General features: G+C 41.8%; 3 protein-coding genes across 3 annotated transcripts in view; 1 reads left to right on the top strand and 2 right to left on the bottom strand.

The window, feature by feature from the left end:
• The window catches only part of LOC122396172 (aryl hydrocarbon receptor nuclear translocator homolog), a 38,513-nt gene extending 36,479 nt beyond the window's left edge, over positions 1-2,034 (bottom strand). Inside the window, exons 1-2 of the mRNA XM_043394341.1 lie at positions 1,908-2,034; positions 174-442 (exon numbers count right to left, since the gene is read on the bottom strand). Coding sequence (XP_043250276.1) covers positions 174-210 — 37 coding nt within the window. The 5' untranslated portion in view covers positions 211-442; positions 1,908-2,034. The remainder of the gene's footprint in view (positions 1-173; positions 443-1,907) is intronic.
• A 1,608-nt stretch (positions 2,035-3,642) lies between these two features.
• Positions 3,643-11,196, top strand: LOC122396189 (nipped-B-like protein). The gene has a single exon (XM_043394367.1). The coding sequence runs from the start codon at positions 3,929-3,931 to the stop codon at positions 10,412-10,414; it is 6,486 nt and encodes a 2,161-aa protein (XP_043250302.1). The 5' UTR covers positions 3,643-3,928; the 3' UTR covers positions 10,415-11,196.
• A 5,724-nt stretch (positions 11,197-16,920) lies between these two features.
• On the bottom strand, positions 16,921-18,801 carry LOC122396607 (coiled-coil domain-containing protein 112-like). The gene is made up of 6 exons (XM_043395161.1): positions 18,581-18,801; positions 18,363-18,466; positions 18,024-18,281; positions 17,339-17,963; positions 17,044-17,265; positions 16,921-16,981 (listed from the first exon to the last, which is right to left on the bottom strand). Exons 1-6 carry the CDS (start codon positions 18,799-18,801, stop codon positions 16,921-16,923), a joined length of 1,491 nt encoding a protein of 496 aa, XP_043251096.1.
• Positions 18,802-19,585: the final 784 nt, after the last annotated feature.

Consider the following 19,585-nt stretch of genomic DNA (forward strand, 5'->3'; position numbering starts at 1 on the left):
ACACGACGCTTCAAAATTCGCTTAGAAATCGCTCGAATTTTTTAAATTCATGATATAAATATCGTAGCATCGATGGGCAGTGATATTAACGAAAATTCGAGCACGATTTCCGTGCAGATTACTAGGTTTCGGATTGGAAAACACTTTTAAAGTCAAATAGGTTCGATATTTACCTGGTATAGAATGGGCGATCGTGGATACAGTGAACATTCAGGTAAAATTTGTTCGTCACACAGTTAAACACAAAAAAAAGTAACAGGTCGTTGAATTTTCACACAAATCCTTCGCGGCCAATGCGCCTCACTAACATCAAAACTGGGTGTTTACGCTTAGCAGTCGCGCCATTTTGGAGTTTTTACTCAGAATTTTATTTTTTAAGCCTTCGAGCACGAGAGTCGAAATTCCGCCGATTACAGCGCGCTCTATCGGACGATGCGCCAACCTGTTCGCATAGAAATACAGTGTACACAGAAAATCCCTATCCATTTTTGTAAGATAGAACAAGTTAACAATTTATTATACATTTTTTCACTACATATAAATGTTTAAACTATATTTCGATTATTTTAAACTTGTTTATTAGATTTCCTTCAGCCTCGAGCTATGAATAACGAATCTGTTTTCATAGTAACATATCCTAACCAAACTTTGTATTTTCTTTTCGATTTGATATTTGTGTTATGTACGAAAATATACGTCTAATCGTATTACGGAAGTATTTCTTTTAGATTTATTCTATCGCAAAAAATAGGGACTTTTAAGATATGCTATGTATAAAGATTCATGGATATTTGGCGCTACGTTATGCGCATACGAATTCCAAATTCGAAAATATGTCAACCTCCAAAGATTAATATTTGCGATGTTTTAATGTAAAATGTTTTATGTGTTGTTATATTAAAATAGCAAGTCATCGTTTACCTTATTCTTCGTGTATCAGTTTCGAAATAAAACAAGTAGAAATGAAACTCGACCGGCAGCAATTGCATCTATTATTACATATCGACACTAAGTGAGTTAATTGAAACAGTCATTAATTGGAAAATATCTTTTTAAGCGATAATTGCCGAAAGATCAAAGGAGGCACTAGTGGCGTCATCTGCAAACAAATTTACTGTATCATTCAGGGTCGTCTCAATGGTATGCGGCGCCTTAAGTATCACTAATTAATGGCGGCACCCCCACATAAAGACTTTTATTTTTCAGAACGACTAAATTTTATCTTTAATCATTGTATTGTTTTTCTGAACGTCAAACTTATAAAGGTTGCATATTAGATAACGAATATACAACAATTCGAAAACAGTTTACTCGTCGACGGATTAAATTCAATAATTCTTACTTCGGTATTAATTGTCTTATCATTTTTCACAAATATTTGTGTCATTTTTCTAACCCCGGTGCCTATTCGGCATACAGTTGATGCCGGCTCTGAATGCCATCGACTATACAATCAAAACATAGTATCGAAAGTCTACTGGGAAACTGACTATCGGAACTGCCAACTGTTTTTGCATACCTATTTGACAATCAAACGAAGTTTCGTTTAATCAACGACTATAGGACGCGTATACATAGCCTGATTGTAATATAATTGTAGACGGGGATTCAGTTTTTCAATTACCATATTCGATGCGACGAAGAAGAATTAAGTAGACGTTCTTCGTATGCATTTCGCTTCTTGGTCACGATAAACTAGGGGAGCGTCCTAGCGCGAATACGGTAGGGACATAATCGAGGGACCAGGGGTTCGGTTAGAAGATCAATCACACTAAAAACATGTTAATTACCATTTCGATTGCGTTGTTGAATATAATTAATAAAACTTAACGCTATGGATTGACCATATCGCCCTCATGCGAACGGCTCACCGTAATTTGAAATGCGACGCCGTAGCGCCGGTATACCTGTATCTGGCCTGTATCTACTACGCAACTTCCGCTAACTCGCTGCTGAGGAAAATGGACGCCTTTGTGTCTGTTTTCTTCGTATTCACACTATAAATACTGTTTTCCCCGCGATACACCACCTTTGACATGGCGATGTTTACGCGGTGCCGTGAGAAATGTAAGTGAAAATCGTGCGGTGTCGTGGAGCAGAGTGTTCCCTGGTGATCGAGGGGGAAACGTGTCCAACCAAATAGGCCACAACCACGGATGACAATTGAGTGAATATCTTCACGACGAAAACTTTTGCGAGTCGATTCACCACGAAGGGACCGTTGTTTTGGCAGACGCGCGAACGTCGATGGTTTCTATAGATTGAACGAGCCGGGGTTCTTGGATATCGACACACCTCCCGCCAAAATTCCATTCACTGCTCGCATTCTGCAGTATAAATAATCGTTGCGCGTAGCTCGGTAAGGCAATTGACACGAAACTTCGACCGATATTCGTTCCGTTGTGTCAAAATGACATACAAGCGTTTCTACTAGCATCACTGAACATGGCAATTCTATTATTTAGCAGAATTGCGCTCGCTGAAGAAGTTTCCAGCCAATAGCATCCTCCTAAGGCCATGTTATCATACATATGATGTTGGATGGTAGATATCCAACAATTGAAGGTAATAATATCAGCTTTATGTGGCTATAGTGATACAACCATTGAATGTTGTGCGAATCGACAGATGAAATTATGTGAATCAGTGATGTAAATAGTCGGGCTTGCAGATGGAAATAGAATTTTCTATAGAAATAATGACACTTTCATTGATATCATGTGCACTGATCGCTTTGTTTGTTGGTTATTTTGGTTTCTGTTTTGTTTGATGGATGTTTTCTTGTAAGTGTTACATTTATCGAGTTGGTCTCGACCACGAAGAAACTTGTGAAGGATAATTGAAATAATTGTACAATTAATTATTCCAATTTGGTAATATTTTGTGTGGTATAGTTTGTATGGATGTATATGTATACACACTATGCATGCTTATATATATATGTGTATGTATGCATAGATAGGTACATATAGTACCTGCAGTAAATGATTCTTCTTATTAACACTTTGACTTAAATAATGTTTTATTCGATGCATTATTGTGAGATTATGTAAAATTCTAAAATACAGTGTAATATTTGACAATATTTCCCGAAATTAGCATAAAATAGATCATATCAGATTACTCTAACCTTCATGTATGACTAAGATTATTTTTTTGAAATCTATTCTGTGACATTTTATCGTGAACTATTAACATTTTATTTCGCGTTTATGATAATTTTAAACGTTTTCACGCGATATGCAGTTAATAAAGTAAATTTACACAAAATTTATATTTTATGAAAGCTTGTGTCACCGAATCAGTGTTGTGTGAATTTGTATTTATACTAGTTTTATTTTGCATAAGAAGATTTATTATATTATTTTTATTACATTTTAAATCAATAGCACTCAATTATTTAAATATTTGGTTGCATCTTACTTTAATGTGTTATATATGAATATTTATGTAATGTACAAAAATGTTATCATTTATTTACCTTATTTTAAAATATTAATGTTTTCAATAGATTGTATAACGAATAAATGATTGAGATATTTTATTGGACGCAATCTTCTCTGTTCCAGGACAGAGAATTACAACTAACAATGGACCGTTTGTTGGAGGATCCTCGAGCTTCGTCAAAATTTGGTTGATACTTTCTGATGCATCATGGGAACTTAAAAGAGACATTGTTAAGTTCCCATTATATATCTTAGTGCTAGTGTTGTTTAACAAGCATTAGATACGATTCTGTTCAACGGTGAAATAATTTTGACGTCGGAATGTCTTGAAAATGCGAGTGTAAAGATTTTTAACAATGATTTCTTTAAACATTTGTGAAAACAGTGCATTTAGATATGTTCTGTTAATTTATATTTATCACATACTGTGAACGGAACATTTATAATATGTTAGTGCAGTGTTCGTTACGTTGGATAATTCTATGAACCTCAGAGTACACGTAAGGACACTAGACCTAATTTTAATAATATTTTTTGTCGAGGCTGTAATGCCAGAACAAATCATATTCAAGATGAACGGGGTTATACCGAGTGTGCCAATCACAACTCTCGCTGGTATCGCGAGTCTCACCGACTTGTTACCTGAAATGCCCCTTCCAACGCCGTTGCCACAGACATTGACTAACAAGTCCCTGCTGTTTCATCCAAGAGTGGCGGAAGAAGCACAAATACTATTAAGTGTTCGCAACGAGAACTTAGTGCCGCAATTAATACTATCATTATCGCAAACGTCGTCCGATCATATTGAATTGAAAGACAATTATGCAAATACTGAACAGCCTTTGGAAACCGAGCAAAACACTCCGGAACTACTCAAGGCGATTCTACAAATAAATCCGCACGTATTCAAGGGCCCCCAGTATAATTCACCACGAAACTGGGCGCAGGGAACACCTATCATGCATAATACCAATCAGACGTCTGGAAATTATGGACGATTTTCACCATCTTACTCGAGTTCTTCGGGGTCGAGACAAACGCCGCAAGGTAGTCCAGCTCATCCGGCCGCTGCCAGAACGGTGCTTCCCCCGCCCGTCGGCATCAATCCTCTGCCTAACATAACACAGCAACCAAATATGTATTCACCGGCACATATGAGTTCTCCTGGTACGCCGTTGACGACCCTCGGCAACGTAACACCGCAACACCATAATATGGCTGGCATGACGCCTCAGCACAACATGCACATGGCATCCCCTATGCGTGCGCACGTGCCTATGCCGCAGCATCAAACCATTAACATGCAGCAAAACATCTACGATCCTATGATGAATCAACAAGTACATCATCCACTGGGAACTCATCAGCCAATGGATATAGATAGTTCGGCACAAGAGAACCAACAATTTTTACTCGATCCAGTAACAGGTCTTCCTGATATCGATCTACCGATCGAGAATATCGAGGCGAAACAGAGCTTGGATAACGCGACGCAACATTTACTGTCGACGACGCAGACCACATCTTTCCCGACCATCGACACCAGTGAAATAGTCAATACTTTGAACGCTGCCGCGACACCGTTGGTGCAGCATCAGCAGAACAACAACTCGGAGAAGGTATTGAAAATGCCTGGCCCTTTACCGGAGAAATTGAAGGAGCCGGTCGTAATGCTGGACAGATTATCGTTGGCGGACCAGGCTCTGATGCAAAAGAGCCTGGCCGCGTTCGCGGAGAAGTCGCCGAGCCGGGCCGCGAAAATGGGGATCTCCAATCTCGACGAGACCAAGTCGGATTCGGAAAGCGAGGAGGAGATCGGTAAGAATAATAAATATTTTAAGGCGCGCGCGAAAGAACGTCAAGTCCAAAGAGAGAAGGAGAAAGCGGAGAGGAAGAAGAGCGAGGATAAAACGCGCAGGCGAAGAAGGGTGTTGGACGACGACGACGACGAGGACGAAAGGAGCGAACAGCTGTCGCCTTCGAAACCAAAAATACGGAAGATCGAGAAGAAGCTTGTACCAGTGTTGGCCAAGCTCAGCGTAGAGGAGCTGATGGAGACTAATACGTATCAGCGTTTCAACACGACCATAGAAACGATATTCGAAAACACCGAAGACTTCACTACCAACGCCGAATTCGAGGACGACGGTGATGTGCCTCCGGAATTGTTAATTCCTAAATATCAGTTACACGATTTATGTACAGAAGCGGCGAAATTGAAAGCGTTAGGAGCGATGGAGTCCATTCCTGCGGATAGATTGGTTAGACTATTGAATATCTTGGAGAAAAATATCCGAGACGGAGCGAAAGTCTCGCCCCTCGCTGATCCCGACGACGACATCGACGAAAGTCGGCTATGGACGCAGTTAGCTATGGAAAGGGTGCAGCGCGCCGTAGATGCTTCGTTAATCTCGTTACATATTATGACGTCTAGTAATATGCCAAAAATGGTTTACTTAGAGGATGTAATTGATAGAATAGTTCTTTTTATGAAATTTCAGTTGCAAAATACTATTTATCCCTCTTTCGATCCCGTTTATAAAATAGATACGAAAAGCAAGACTGACAGTTATAATTCTAGTGGTCGTAAAAAGAGGGGTCACATGAAAGAGGTGCGCGAGAAAAGTATTCTTCAGGTTTATAACAAGATGCACGAATTAGTTGGTCTACTTGCTGAATTATTGAACATTCAAGTTTTAACGGATACGAGCGTCTTGCATGCATCTACGCTGGGCGTTGCACCATTTTTTGTTGAATCTGTTAGCGACCTTCAGTTAAGCGCTTTGAAGCTCGTCACTGTTATATTCACGAAATACGAAAAGCATAGAAGATTGTTACTCGATGATATTTTAGCGTCTATAGCACGACTTCCGAGCAGCAAACGAAGCTTGAGAACGTACAGGTTAAATTCCGAGGATCACATACAAATGTTAACGGCATTGGTCCTGCAACTTATCCAATGCGTTGTTGTGTTGTCAGACAGTATTATCCCGCAGCAAAAGAAATCGCAAGAGGAGGACGAGAAGAAGGACGAGAAAAAGCTAAATTACTTCGACGCTGACGTTTTAATCATTAACAAATACGAGACGGCAACCAGAATAGCGGGAAATTTTTTAACCGTGTTCCTCAGCAAATGCGGTAGCAAAGGAGAGGAGATCGATTACAGACCGTTGTTTGAAAATTTCGTGCAAGATTTGCTAGCCACCGTGAACAAACCAGAATGGCCGGCAGCCGAATTGCTATTGAGCGTGCTTGGAAATCTGCTGGTGGGTCATTTTTCGAATAAAAGCTCCGACATGGCTCTCAGAGTGGCATCCATCGATTACCTGGGCGTTGTTGCGGCCAGATTACGAAAAGACGCGGTCAATTCCCAATGCAAATTGTCTACCATCGATCAGATTATAAAGGACATAAAAATAGAGCAACAGAAGGACTCGGATTACGATCAAGTTAAGGACAAGGAGATCACGGGTCTGAGCGAGGACGAAGAGAGGACAGTTTTTTTACAGAAAGTACTTCTGGATTATTTGGCAGTAAACGGGACGAAGGATTCCGCGTTAGGATACGCTCGTCACTTTTATTTGGCCCAATGGTACAGAGACTGCGCGGTGGAGAAGTCCAGAGTCGGTCAGGCGAAGAACAGCCCTAATAAAAAGATACATAAAAAACGAGTGAAAAAGAAAAATAAACATCACACCAGCGACCAGGAGTCCGAATCCGAGCTGGACGAGCCAGACGCGGACGAGAACGACAATAACGAGCAGAAGAATTCAGAGGCTTACAGAATCATAGAGGAGAAGAAGAAGTATATTGTAAGTAGAATAAGGCCGTGTAGTACAGGTACGAAACCGGATATTCTGCAGACGTATATCGATTACAATTCGGCGGAACTTATATCGCAATACCTTGCCTCGAAGAGGCCGTTTTCGCAAAGCTTCGATAGATACCTGAAACAGATCCTCCACGTGCTGATGGAATCGTCGATAGCGATCAGGACGAAGGCTATGAAGTGTTTAACGATGATCGTCGAAGCAGACCCGAGCGTGTTGGCGAGAGTGGACATGCAACTGGGAGTGAAACATTCGTTTCTGGACCACGCGACATCGGTGCGAGAAGCGGCCGTCGACTTGGTGGGGAAATTTGTACTAAGTAGACCGGAATTAATAGATAAATATTACGATATGCTGTCCGCCAGGATTCTGGACACCGGCGTCAGCGTTCGAAAACGCGTGATTAAAATTCTAAAAGATATCTGTATGGAGTGCCCGAATTTCCCCAAGATACCGGAGATCTGCGTGAAAATGATCAGGAGAGTAAACGACGAGGAAGGAATTAGGAAATTGGTCATGGAGGTGTTTCAAAACATGTGGTTCACCCCGGTCAGAGAACGTCCCACTCTGGACTCCGAGTCGCTTTTGAGAAAAGTGATGAACATAACGGACGTTGTGGCAGCTAGCAAAGATATGGGTCTTGAGTGGTTCGAACAGCTGCTGGTAAGCTTGTTCAAGCCGAAAGAGGACAAAGACGATAGTACAAAGATGCAAACCGAGCCTCCCAAGGCGTTGCTAACTGCGTGCAAGCAGATCGTCGACTGCCTAATCGAGAACGTTCTACGATTAGAGGAAACGAATCTGGAGTCCGAGAAGCAGGAGAAGAAGGGATCGTCGCAGAGACTGGTCGCTTGTTTGACGACCCTGTATCTGTTCGCCAAGATACGTCCCCAGTTGCTGGTCAGTCACGCGATCACGTTACAGCCTTATCTGAGCCTCAAGTGTCAGACGCAAGGTGATTATCAGATCATAGGGAGCGTCGCCCACACTCTGGAGTTGGTCGTGCCGCTGATGGAGCACCCGAGCGAGACTTTTTTAGCCCAACTGGAAGAGGACTCTGTGAAATTGATCTTACAGCACGACAGATCGGTCGTCGCCAGCTGTTTGTCCTGTCTAGGTTCCATAGTTAACAACGTAACGAGAAATTTTAAATTAATACGAGACTGCTTTAAGAAATATTACGGACATCTGACCGAGTACAAATCGTTCTACGAAAAGGACCCTACGAATCCTATGCTTTTAAAGTACAAGCCGTTCGTAAAGAGAGCGCTGTTCACGGTCGGTTTGTTGTTGCGGCATTTCAATTTCACGGATCCAAACGTCATCGAGGGCTTGGCGGAGAACATCAAGGACCAGGTGTTCGAGACGCTGAATTACTTCGTGCACCTGGACAACGACGACATCAGACGTTTCACGCTTTCAGCCATCGGTTCCTTGTGTATACGTCACTACGAGTTCATGTTGCTCCCCGAGTTGAAGGAGCTGTACCATCATCTGCTTACGTCGGAGAACGCCTTGGTTCACATGAGAATCCAAGTGTTGAACAACATCGAGGTGTACCTACAGGAGGAGGACAAGAGGATGATCAAGCAGGACATGGAGTGGGCGAAGATGTCGAAACAGGAGAACCTGAAGGAGATGGGGGACGTGTCTTCGGGGATGGCGAGCACCGTAATTCAACTGTACGTGAAAGAAATTCTCGAAGCATTCCTGCACGAAAACGTGAGCGTTCGACACGCTGCTCTGAAGGTCATACAGCTGATTCTAGCGCAAGGTTTGGTACATCCTGTCCAAATAGTACCTTATCTGATCTGTATGAGCACCGATTGCGAGAAAGCGGTGAGCCACAGCGCGGATAAGCAGCTGCAGGACATCGAGAAGAAGTATCCTGGCTTCATTCACATGAAGTCTCAGCTGGGCATCAAGCTGAGCTACCGATTGCAGGGTATCTTGCAGCCGGACGTCATCGTCAGGGGTATGCGGGTAAAGGAAGGTGAGTTCCCGGGCGCGTTGAATGGTTTCCTGTACACCATTTTAAGGAATACGAAGCAGCAGAGGAGAGCCATCGTGCTGTCCTTCCTGAAGCAGTTCGACGAGAGCGCTAAAACGAGCTTGTCGCAAATGCTGTACCTGGCCGACAATCTCGCATACTTTACATATCAAGTTCAGGACGAGCCACTGTTCGTTATACACCACATAGACATAATCATCTCAATGTCGGGCACGAACTTGGTGCAATCGTTCAGGGAAGCGTTACTACCGAAGGAAGGCAGCAATCAGTTAACGCAGCAGAGCCAGTCGGTCTTGACGGTGGGGCCTGACGGTCTGCCGCGGCCTGATCAACTCTTGTCCGCGTTGGAGGACGAAGAGGACGACGAGGAGGACGAGGACATTCTGCTAGCGAGGGTACCGAACGACACGACGCTGCTGAGGGAGTACATCACCGCCAGCCAAGGCTTTCTGCTTCTTCTCACGTTGAGGCAACACCTGAAGGACCTCTACGGCTTCTCCGATCAGAAGATCGGCCAGTACTCGCCGACCGAGGCGGCCAAGGTCTACGAGAAAGCCGTGAATCGCAAGAGCAATCTGTTGTTCAAACCAAAGGCTACACTACAGAGGCTGAAGGGGGGCGACAGCAACGCGGAGCTGGACGCGGATGGCAGGAGGAACCTGGTGAAGGAGTACCTGGACTTCAAGCAGCTGATGCTCAAGTTCGACCTGGAGGAGGGCGAGGATGACAAGAACGAGGCCGACACGAGCGGCAAGCACTCGAACGAGCACACCACGGGGAAGATAGGCAACTCCGAGATCGAGGGTAAACTGGCGGACGGCGGCGTGACCAGCAACGCTGTTGCCAGTCTGAACTCGACGATCGAGTACCCAAACAACTCGGTGAACTCGATGGCCGGTTCGGGGCCGGTGACGCCGGTGCACAACGCGTCCGCGAACGCGCCGCATCAAATGCCAGCGCCGCGCGTACCGAAGCTCACGATACACGCCCACCACGACGCCAAGGAGCACCGAAAGCATCGCGCGCACAAAACGGAAAAGGTTAAGAAACACAAGAAGAAGAAGAGGAGAAGAATCTCCGACAGTAGCGAGAGCGAGGACTACAGTGACCCTGACTTTCTAGTGTGAGTGCGGTGGTGTCCGCGCGCTGTGTACATATATATACGATGTGTGTGGGTGGATGTGCGTGCGTGCGTACCAGGCTTCAACCGTTTCGCGATAGATCGGTTGAACGGGAACGACCAGTGCCGAACGCTCTATAAAATGGCGCCGGACTCCGCCACCGGTGGACGGCGGTGCGAGAAAGTGGGACACAAAACACCGAGCAACACTGTGTACAGAGGATGCTGGTGCTCTGCGAGATGTGACTGGAAAGAAAGAGAGAGAGAGAATGCGTGTGCGTGTGCGATGCAAAAATGAATTTTAAATAATGGTCGCCGGGGATCGGCGATCCTAGGATTAATCTTGTTGGCTAGGACACACACACTGTGGATGCGCATCTAAGATTTTCTCGGTCCATGTACGTTCGAATCGCAGCAGAGACTTTGGAGGAACTTGGTTCAGTTATCGTCGATGTCGCTTCTTTCGTCTTTTGTCGTTTTCGATTTTGTGTACAGTACTCGCCGAGACGAACTGTTTATTGCAACGATCAGATGATTTGAAACGGTTCTTTGTTTTGATAAGGAGAGGACTGAAAATGGAAACACGGTTTTTTTTTTTATCGATTCTATTTAGATTGTATGTCTTGAGCTGTTTAACCCCTTGGCGCGTGGAAAATTTGTGGTAGGTGCAAATTATGAATCGGTAACGTTGTTTTTTTTCTGACGAATTTGAGATTATAAACTTTTAAATCATGAGACGGATATGTCGGGAATCGTGTCTAGAACCGTCTGGTATTATTTTTTTTACGATGAAACAGAATGAATTTGATATGTATTTTACAGACGTTAATGTTGTAATAAATATATTATTTCGATCTCTTAAGGGGTTTAAGAAATGCCCTTCTTTTGTTAAATTGTTTCACTTATAAATTTCTGATACAATGTTTTACGAGTCTTGTGTTCACATTATATTTTTTCTTATAAACGATAAGGATACAAAAGTTGAAGTCCTTGTAGCGTTCAAATAGTGATGCAGTTTTTAAATTTCCATAACAGGAACAAGAAGGTTTAATATCACTTTATTTCCAAATGAATATTTATAGCTGTTTATTGAAAACATCCACTTTAGATGAACAAAAATAACTGATGTTATTCTCTTATTAAAATCGATAAGATAATATTAATGATTCCTCGATACAAGGACTTCTAAATTTTTACTTTCAACCTTACTTATCTCGAGAACAAAACATATGCCTGAAACGAAAGCGTTTTTCGTTGAAACCTATTATTTAAGATACTATTAATTTAAAAAAAAAAAAAAGCAAATTTTCTGCCCTCCTTGCAAGAAATTCGTCCGGTCGAAGGCGAATAAAGCAAAATTAGAGAAATTGTTTCGGCGCATTCGATCTAGATCTCGAGCAAACGTCCGTTAACCGAGCTCCGAACCAAGTTCCCTATTCGTGAGAACCCGAGTGCGACAGTTGCGCGGTATGAATCACGTCCGAACTAAGTTGTCTGTGTAAATTATATTGAATAATAAGAGCAACATTGATACGAAGTGTTAGTTTTTCATTTACACGACGAGTGGACCGGTGCTTGCGTACAGTACGAAAGGATTCGGAGCAGGGAGGTACTCCGTAGGCGTGGAAAATTCGTCACAGATATATTCGAACCGCGAACGTGTCGGTAAAATACTCGGGGGACAACGACGAGAAGAGCCAACCGAAACTCGAATGAACAAAAGAGAAACAAGGGGCAAAACAAACAAACAAAAAAAAAAAAAGAGAGATAAAATAAAGTATAGAAGGGCGGATCCGTTAGACTTGCTCCACGGCATGTATAATAGAAGTGTGTAGTTAAAAAAAAAAGAAAAAAAAACACATTGCCTATGCATTACGAGAACGTTGTTTGTAATATCTGTACATACAAATTTCAAGTAAAGTAATCTTATTTTCTTACAAACTATATAGCGGTGACATTACGAAGAATACTTAAGATTTTGTTGTAATATTAAGTATTTATTCAGAATTCATGTTGTCCCAATATAGTTTGCTTTATGCACTCGTCTTTGGTGTATTGAACAAAGAACAAAAAAAAAAAAGAAGTATCGTTTTTATACAAGCTTAGGAGTAAACAAAAAAATATTGTAGCGACTCTTACACTCTCGACGGGGAAGCATACGACGGCGGGGAGGGGTTTGGGACGGGGGGGTGATGATGTGGCGAGCGAAACCAAGCGGACCTGCGAAGCGACGAACGAGTTAAAAGAAAAAGTATGTAAACAAAACTGGAAAAGTGAGTGAAAAATCTATCTGGCGACGTCGCGGTTTTCTGACGCTGATTGTGTTTCCTCTATATCCGCGACGGTTCTTCCGTTCGGTCGTTCAGGATCGGGTGTCACCGAGATCCGTGTAACAAATTTTTATCACGTCCGAGGATCGAACGAGCAGCTGCGATCGTAGCGATACAAAACAGAAGAGACGGTATCGCTATTTCCACCGCGGTAATTCGTCTTTTTTATACGTTTATAGAGCCAGCTGGCTGCCGTCGACAATTATCCACTCCGAATGCAATCTCCTGAACGACTCGAATGCACACATAACGCGAACACCGAAAGGAATTACTGGACCACAAATCGAACTCGAAACATCGGCGTGCGAATATGCGTACTTTAGGTCACCGTGTAGTTCGAAGATTATACGGTTGCGGAGTGAAACTACCAAATGGGTTAATTGCAAAAAATATTAGACAGATTGGGATTCTTCAACGATCAAACGTCGAATGTTCAACGTTATCCCGCGTTGAACGATATTTTGTTTCTTTTTTTGTTTCTCTTTGGCACTTCCACTCTGTAATCGTCGAGGAAACGATCTGCGTTTTGATTAGACCGCGCTAAGTTGACGCGCCATTAGCGTCAGCTGACCGCGATGCGCGCGCAACTGGGAAGATGGCCGCGCGCTCTTCACGGATCCGGAGGTCAGTCCGCGGAACTTTGTTAACGAACGCAAGCTGGCGATGTCTAGGTGATTACGCTTCCTTTTCGTTTTACGATTTAAAGTAGCACTTTATTGGGGCCCAGATGTACATTCATCTATATCACGTCAATAAATCTGGCAGCAAAAGGAGTCAAAATGGATTCATTCGATTAGTTTTTAAGTGACTGCACACTGCGAGAAGTGTCCGGGGATCCGTACAAGTGCGCTGCTTGTTCCATTAACAGAGTCTTAGGATTTTATATTCGTTTTATTTAGCGTGTTGAAACTTAAGAACGCCTCGGAGATACTTCCGATCGACTGGCATCGTCGAGAAGTGTTTCGTCGATCCACGGACATTTCTTGCTTTTAGATTAGCCGAACGTGCTTTCAGAACCTCGCGAACCCTAAAGACTTTACAATATTCGCTAAAACGAGATTGGATTTAATCGAGAGACTAGTACAGTAATTTTGAAAACTTGGTTCCTTGGTTGATCGTAACCGTTAGCAAAGAATAAATCTTCGAAAGAAATTCTTTTCTCCGTCTAATAGTAACAGTACACTATATCAATGATAACTAAGTATTATTGTTAATCTATTTAGAGGTTAGAAATTTGATAAACAATTCTTAATCGAACTAATTATTTTACGTTGTTTTGTCAGTCGTCTTAATCAAGAATTTGAACTATGGTTTGAACTTTCTAAGGTATCCACAAAGTCTCGAAGTGTAACTTGGACCTCAGAACGAAACGCCATCTTTAAAGTTAAACTTCGTGGCTTGACGAATAGAAACCTACGGTTATCATCGATATAATGCGCGGTGAAATTAAACCAACGAAGGAATTTATTTGGAATATTTTGGACCGTAGCTTGCACGTATCTCCCTCATCGATCGCGTTCCCATCTGTCCGCCAAAGCAGTTCGATGTCGTAGATAATTCTTTTAAAAAAAAAACACACACACACACAAACACGCGAAAGAAAATGGAAACAGTCGTTCTTCGGGCGAAACGCGGATCCAGGATCTCGAATCTTTACCGTCCCCTAAATGTGCAATGCTAGAAGTTAGAGGTTGACTTCCTATCGACGAGGGGAGGCATCGAAGTCTCCATTCGGCGCGCGAAAATCCGCGCTCGAGTTTCAACGAACGATTGCGCGCCCTGCATCCCCTAATGCGTCGCCCTTTCGAGGTCGAGTGCGTTCGTTACGAAAGCGTCGCGGACTTTTCCATGGATCCTGGTCGGTCGATCGATAACGAGAGAAAAGGAAACTAGGAAAAGAAAAGCGCGAGAGGGTCGATGGATACCTGTTGAGCCTCGAAGGGAGGAGAGGGAAACGAGAGGGTGAGAGCGAGACACCGTGTCCGGGGGTTATCGACGACGAAACGACGAATACAGGGTGGCTGGAAAGTCTGGGGACGAATTTGTACGGCGTGTCGAAGGACTCGAGTGGACGTGAAAAGTTGCCCGAAAGCAATTTCTTAATCTCTTCAGGGATATTAATACACGCGTGGTCGTTACCTTTCAAGTTGCAATAGAACCTCGATACTTTCCACTTATTATTACTCTGTTTCACCTTCAATTTCACTCGTTGCTAAGCTACCATTCCATTTGTCAGTCCAGTGCAACTGTATCTTAAATATTGTAACATGGAACGAAAATTTTGAATAAATATTCATAACGAAATTTTAGTATAGTTTGTAGCATATTCAAGGAATTCGTCCCTGAAGAGGTTAGAGAGAATTGCTTTGACAGATCGTCAGTTATTCTTGTAGTGTTAACGTTAATTATTATAGCAATTGTTTCATAGGTTACAGCAGGTGTTCGAGTGTGCTTGTTTATGAAAATATCAAGTTAATTTATTTCCCATCAAATTATTTCATTTTTTTGCTTACGGGGATTGGCCTATCTCGTCCAATTAACTACGAGACCTATAAAAACAGTTCTGCCAACGAATCATAGCACTTTGATATAAAAGTTTCAGTCACTTGTTCGTATAAACTGTTCTAATCTAAATAGTCGAACCTTTTGGTACTCCGTACAAAATTCGACTTTACTCTTTTCGGGTAGTCTGTATAATAAGGGATCGACACGTCTAGGAAAATGGGGGCAAAGATGATCTTTAACTGTACAAAGTGTTCGCGTGTACATATTTATTATAAAGCAGGGGTCACAAAATAAGTCGTATCGTCTGGCAGCCCTCGTTGCATCGGGGGATGCGTCGCAATTGTTGCACCGTGAATGCAGTGTGTGTCGAGGGAGAAAATGAGCGAGTTTATGAGTGAGTGAGAGAGTATATGTGTACGATAGAGAAAATGTGGGGGGGGGGGGGGGGGGACAAGGTCGAGTGCGAATGCGCGAAAGGGACAAGTACGTTGGAGCGTTTCATTAAACACTTTATTGTTCGTTGTAATAAACTTCTAGAAGATATACATACATTACGAATTCTAAACGGTTATATTTCTACGTGCATATATACATATATAGGCCGTTATATATATGTATGTATACATAGTTTGGACAGAAACGGAAATATACGATTTAAGGAGTCTACTCGTAAGGGTGCCCGTAGACGAGATGTTGATAAGGCGTCGACGTGAACCGTGAAATTATGGGGGAGAAGAAAAATAAATAAATAGGTTGAAAAAATAAGGCGTACAGAGGACACGTCGATCCTTATCGAAATCGTACTCAGCACAGTACGAGGCACATTTGTATTATAACATTATACATATATTGTATCACCTATGTTTTTTGTATTTGGTAATCTAATGAGAGAGTGAGAGAGAAATGGATATCGAATTAACGAACGAAGAAGGTTAATAGAAAGTATATTATATATTTGAGTAAAATAATTGAGAATTGGTACTATCCACGACTGTGCTGGAACAATGATAAATCGTCTTTTTACCGATACACGCGATTTCGTTTTGTTGGCATTTCTTTTTGTTTTGCGTTTTTAAGAGACGCGAGGATCGCGCACGCTCAGGAAACTAGGAGGAGGAATTAACCAATTTAGTGGTCCACTTAGAGCCGAGAACGACGGTCCTGGATAATGCCAACGCTCGTTTACTCATAACTTATTATGTACATCGTCTGAAGAAACCGGTACGTTCGTAAAGAAAAATAAACATTAAGTATGTATCAATTGGTTTCGTTCATTTCCTCCTGCCCCTTTAGAAAAGTTCCGTGGAACTAGAATAATTATTATCAAAATTATTTACTCGTGGGAGTTAGACTTACTATTTAAAAATAATTCCAAGTAATTTGATAGCACCGAAACACACTAAGAATCCACCTCCAAAGTCAGCGTCCAATGCATATCGATCTATTGAGTTTTCTAAAAGAACAAAGTCTATTTTCAAGATTTATTCGTTGTAAATGAAAAGATAGTAAATAATAACTTGGGTTACTCGCCTAATCTAAAGTACTTTATCATCGAACTAGGTAAGTACAATTATTATTATTATTTTAGAATATATTAAGTGTTATAATAATACAGCATGCAAGACGATAACATCACAGACTTAACTATACGATGACAAGTAAATGCTCCATTACTTGATTAATCGAACGTTATCATATTTTTCAAATCTCCAGATTCTTCGTTTCTCCATCGAAAGCATCTGTAACATAGCTTCAAATTATAAAATAATTATATGTAATAATCATTCCTTCGTATACTTACACTTTCGGAATGTCTTTAATGTACAACAGCTCGTTAGAACGTCTCACCGGACTTTCATCCTTGCATTTCTCTCTCCAAACCGCTGTACTGTTCAGTAGAGTGGAAAAGCTTCTGTTTTTCAAAAGCTCCGACCTTTTCTCTTCCGTGATTTCAATTTTATGGGACTTCTGCGAACGCAGTATCAAGTCTTTTCTTCTTTTCGTGTACTCTTCATCCTGCTTTCTGTAATTACGCTTTTCTAAATAATATTATTAATCGCGAAGTACTGATATTATACATTTACTATAAATGTAACCTGAAAGCTTTGACCAACGCTGAATCGTAGGTACATTTCCCTTTCGAGTCCGCGCTCGATTCCCTCGACGCGTTTTCGAAATATTTCTTCTTCTTATATTCCTCCAAAGCTTCTTGGATCCTCTCCCGTCGTTTTCTTCTTTGCTTCTCCTCCGTTTCCCGTTTCATTTTCATCCGAACTTTCATTTGCTCTTCGTCCATCGTGCGCTTATTCTCCTTCTCCATCCGCCATTTTTTAATCAGCTCTTTCTTCTCGCTTTCGTTCGAGTCCGCGCTGCGATTCGATCTCGACGCTTCTGCTCGCGATGCCCTTTTCTGTTTCGAAGTCACCGTTTTCTCATCCTCGTTCAAATCATCTTCGAAACAGCTCTCGGTGCTCCGAAACTCATCGACGCTCTTCGTTTTCTCCAGTTCCTTTCTCTGTCGCCATTCCTTTATCGCTGATTTTTGCTTCTCGCGTAAATTCGTGTACCGTTTGTACCATATCTCGTGATTCACTATAGCCACCGTCGATAGATCGGGGCATTTTTTTTTAATGGCCGCGACCAGGGCCGAAATTTTATCACATTTCTTTCGCATTTTCAGGAAGTACAGGTGATCCTCCGACGTCCAATTATTCATGTGCCCTACAATTATGATTTTCAATTCCTTCGTACGTTCACGATTTCAAAATTTATTTTTACTACCTGTTCTCGCGACCAGTTCATGAAAATCCTCCACTTCCCCGTAATCTTTTCTCTCTTTCCTGTTTTCTATTAGATTTTGGCACGACGATAAAATGTTCTTCTGGACGTTCTCGTATTTTTCTAGCTGCGGCACAAATTCGCGTAATTCGGCGCCAAGGGCGTTTTGTTCTTCCACTAAGGTATCGATGGAGCAAGATTTCTTGAAATCCTGCATTTTTTGCCAAAATTTGATCAATTTTAATTTGTACGTGTCTACATCTACACACAAATAGAAATAAAAGTGTTTATACGAATTGTCTCGATCGATTCGCTACATCAGAATTAAAGCATCGCGTTCACCTAATTTTTTTAATTCCTCAGGGTCCTTCGTCACGCGTTTGGCAGACTCCATTTCGTTCGCGATGTCCTCTATACTTCGATACATCGAGTTTAGAAAGGTTTGTCTACCGAATGAAAATATTATAAAACAATCACCGGATTGTCTTCGTGTAGTGATTTATTTTTCAAAAATTTTACTGTTGCTCAAAAATATTTTAAAATACTCAATTAAATTATACCTTTTGGATGTTATTTCCCTTTGTTCGTGGACAATATCCTTCAACAAATCCCCGTCTATCTTCATGTTACCGATGGCAGTAACTATTCCTCTTTCAATAATGTCCTCCTGTTGCTTCAACTTCAACAACGGTTTCAACCATAAATCTCTTTGCGTCGAATGTATTTTCCTCCTCGATGAACCGTTCCTTCCTTCAATGTTCTCTTCGTCGTTGGTTCCCATCGAAGCAACAAATTATACTCCAATTATGGGTAAATTGGTTTTATTAACCCTCTTTCGAAACTGACGTTTTATCTTCAGTTAACGAAGAGCCATGTTCGGTTCGGTTCGCGTCGACTTACGTATTTCATGGGTTTCCATAGTGATTTTCCATAGCTTCAGCCCCCCATGCTATCGTTGCACCTGCCAATTACGAACGAGAAAGTAGTTCTGTAATGCAGAATGTACGGTGGCCTTGACAATTATGTTTTTCGCGTGTTCCGAGGGACACGTCGTTTCTTAATTGGACGATTGAGATGTTAACTGTGTAAGGAGTATTTAAATTGGTCCAGTTTTTGTTATGGAGCATTGTCTTGCATTCGGGATACTTTTATCGTGCTGTAATTGCCACTAAATATTTGTCCTCGTTGCGTGTGAACCTGCGATGTATCTCAAAGATTTCAAAAGAGGAGGGGGGTTAACAAAAATTCTAGAATCTCTGCCTTAGAAATGATAAAGATTAATAAAAAAGTCATTCGAAAAGATTAAAATTAATCTACTAAAAGAGAGGCCCAACTTGCCAATTCTTTGATATCACCTATCAGTTAAAGGTTGCATAACACGTAATGAAAAAGACTACCATGTCCGATGTTAATTAATATCAGTGTTTGTTTTCCATCTTTGAACGTAGAGTGCGCTAAAAAACAGCTCATGTAATCGTCTGTGCTTACACCTTATGGATTTTCGTGGCTCAATCTGACTACCATACCGACCTGAAAATTCGGAGATGATTTTAGCGTCCTCTTCA

Source organism: Colletes gigas, unplaced genomic scaffold, assembly GCF_013123115.1.
Source record: "Colletes gigas isolate AHSC1104 unplaced genomic scaffold, ASM1312311v1 Colletes_gigas_Sc00007, whole genome shotgun sequence".
Taxonomy (NCBI): Eukaryota; Metazoa; Arthropoda; class Insecta; order Hymenoptera; family Colletidae; genus Colletes; species Colletes gigas.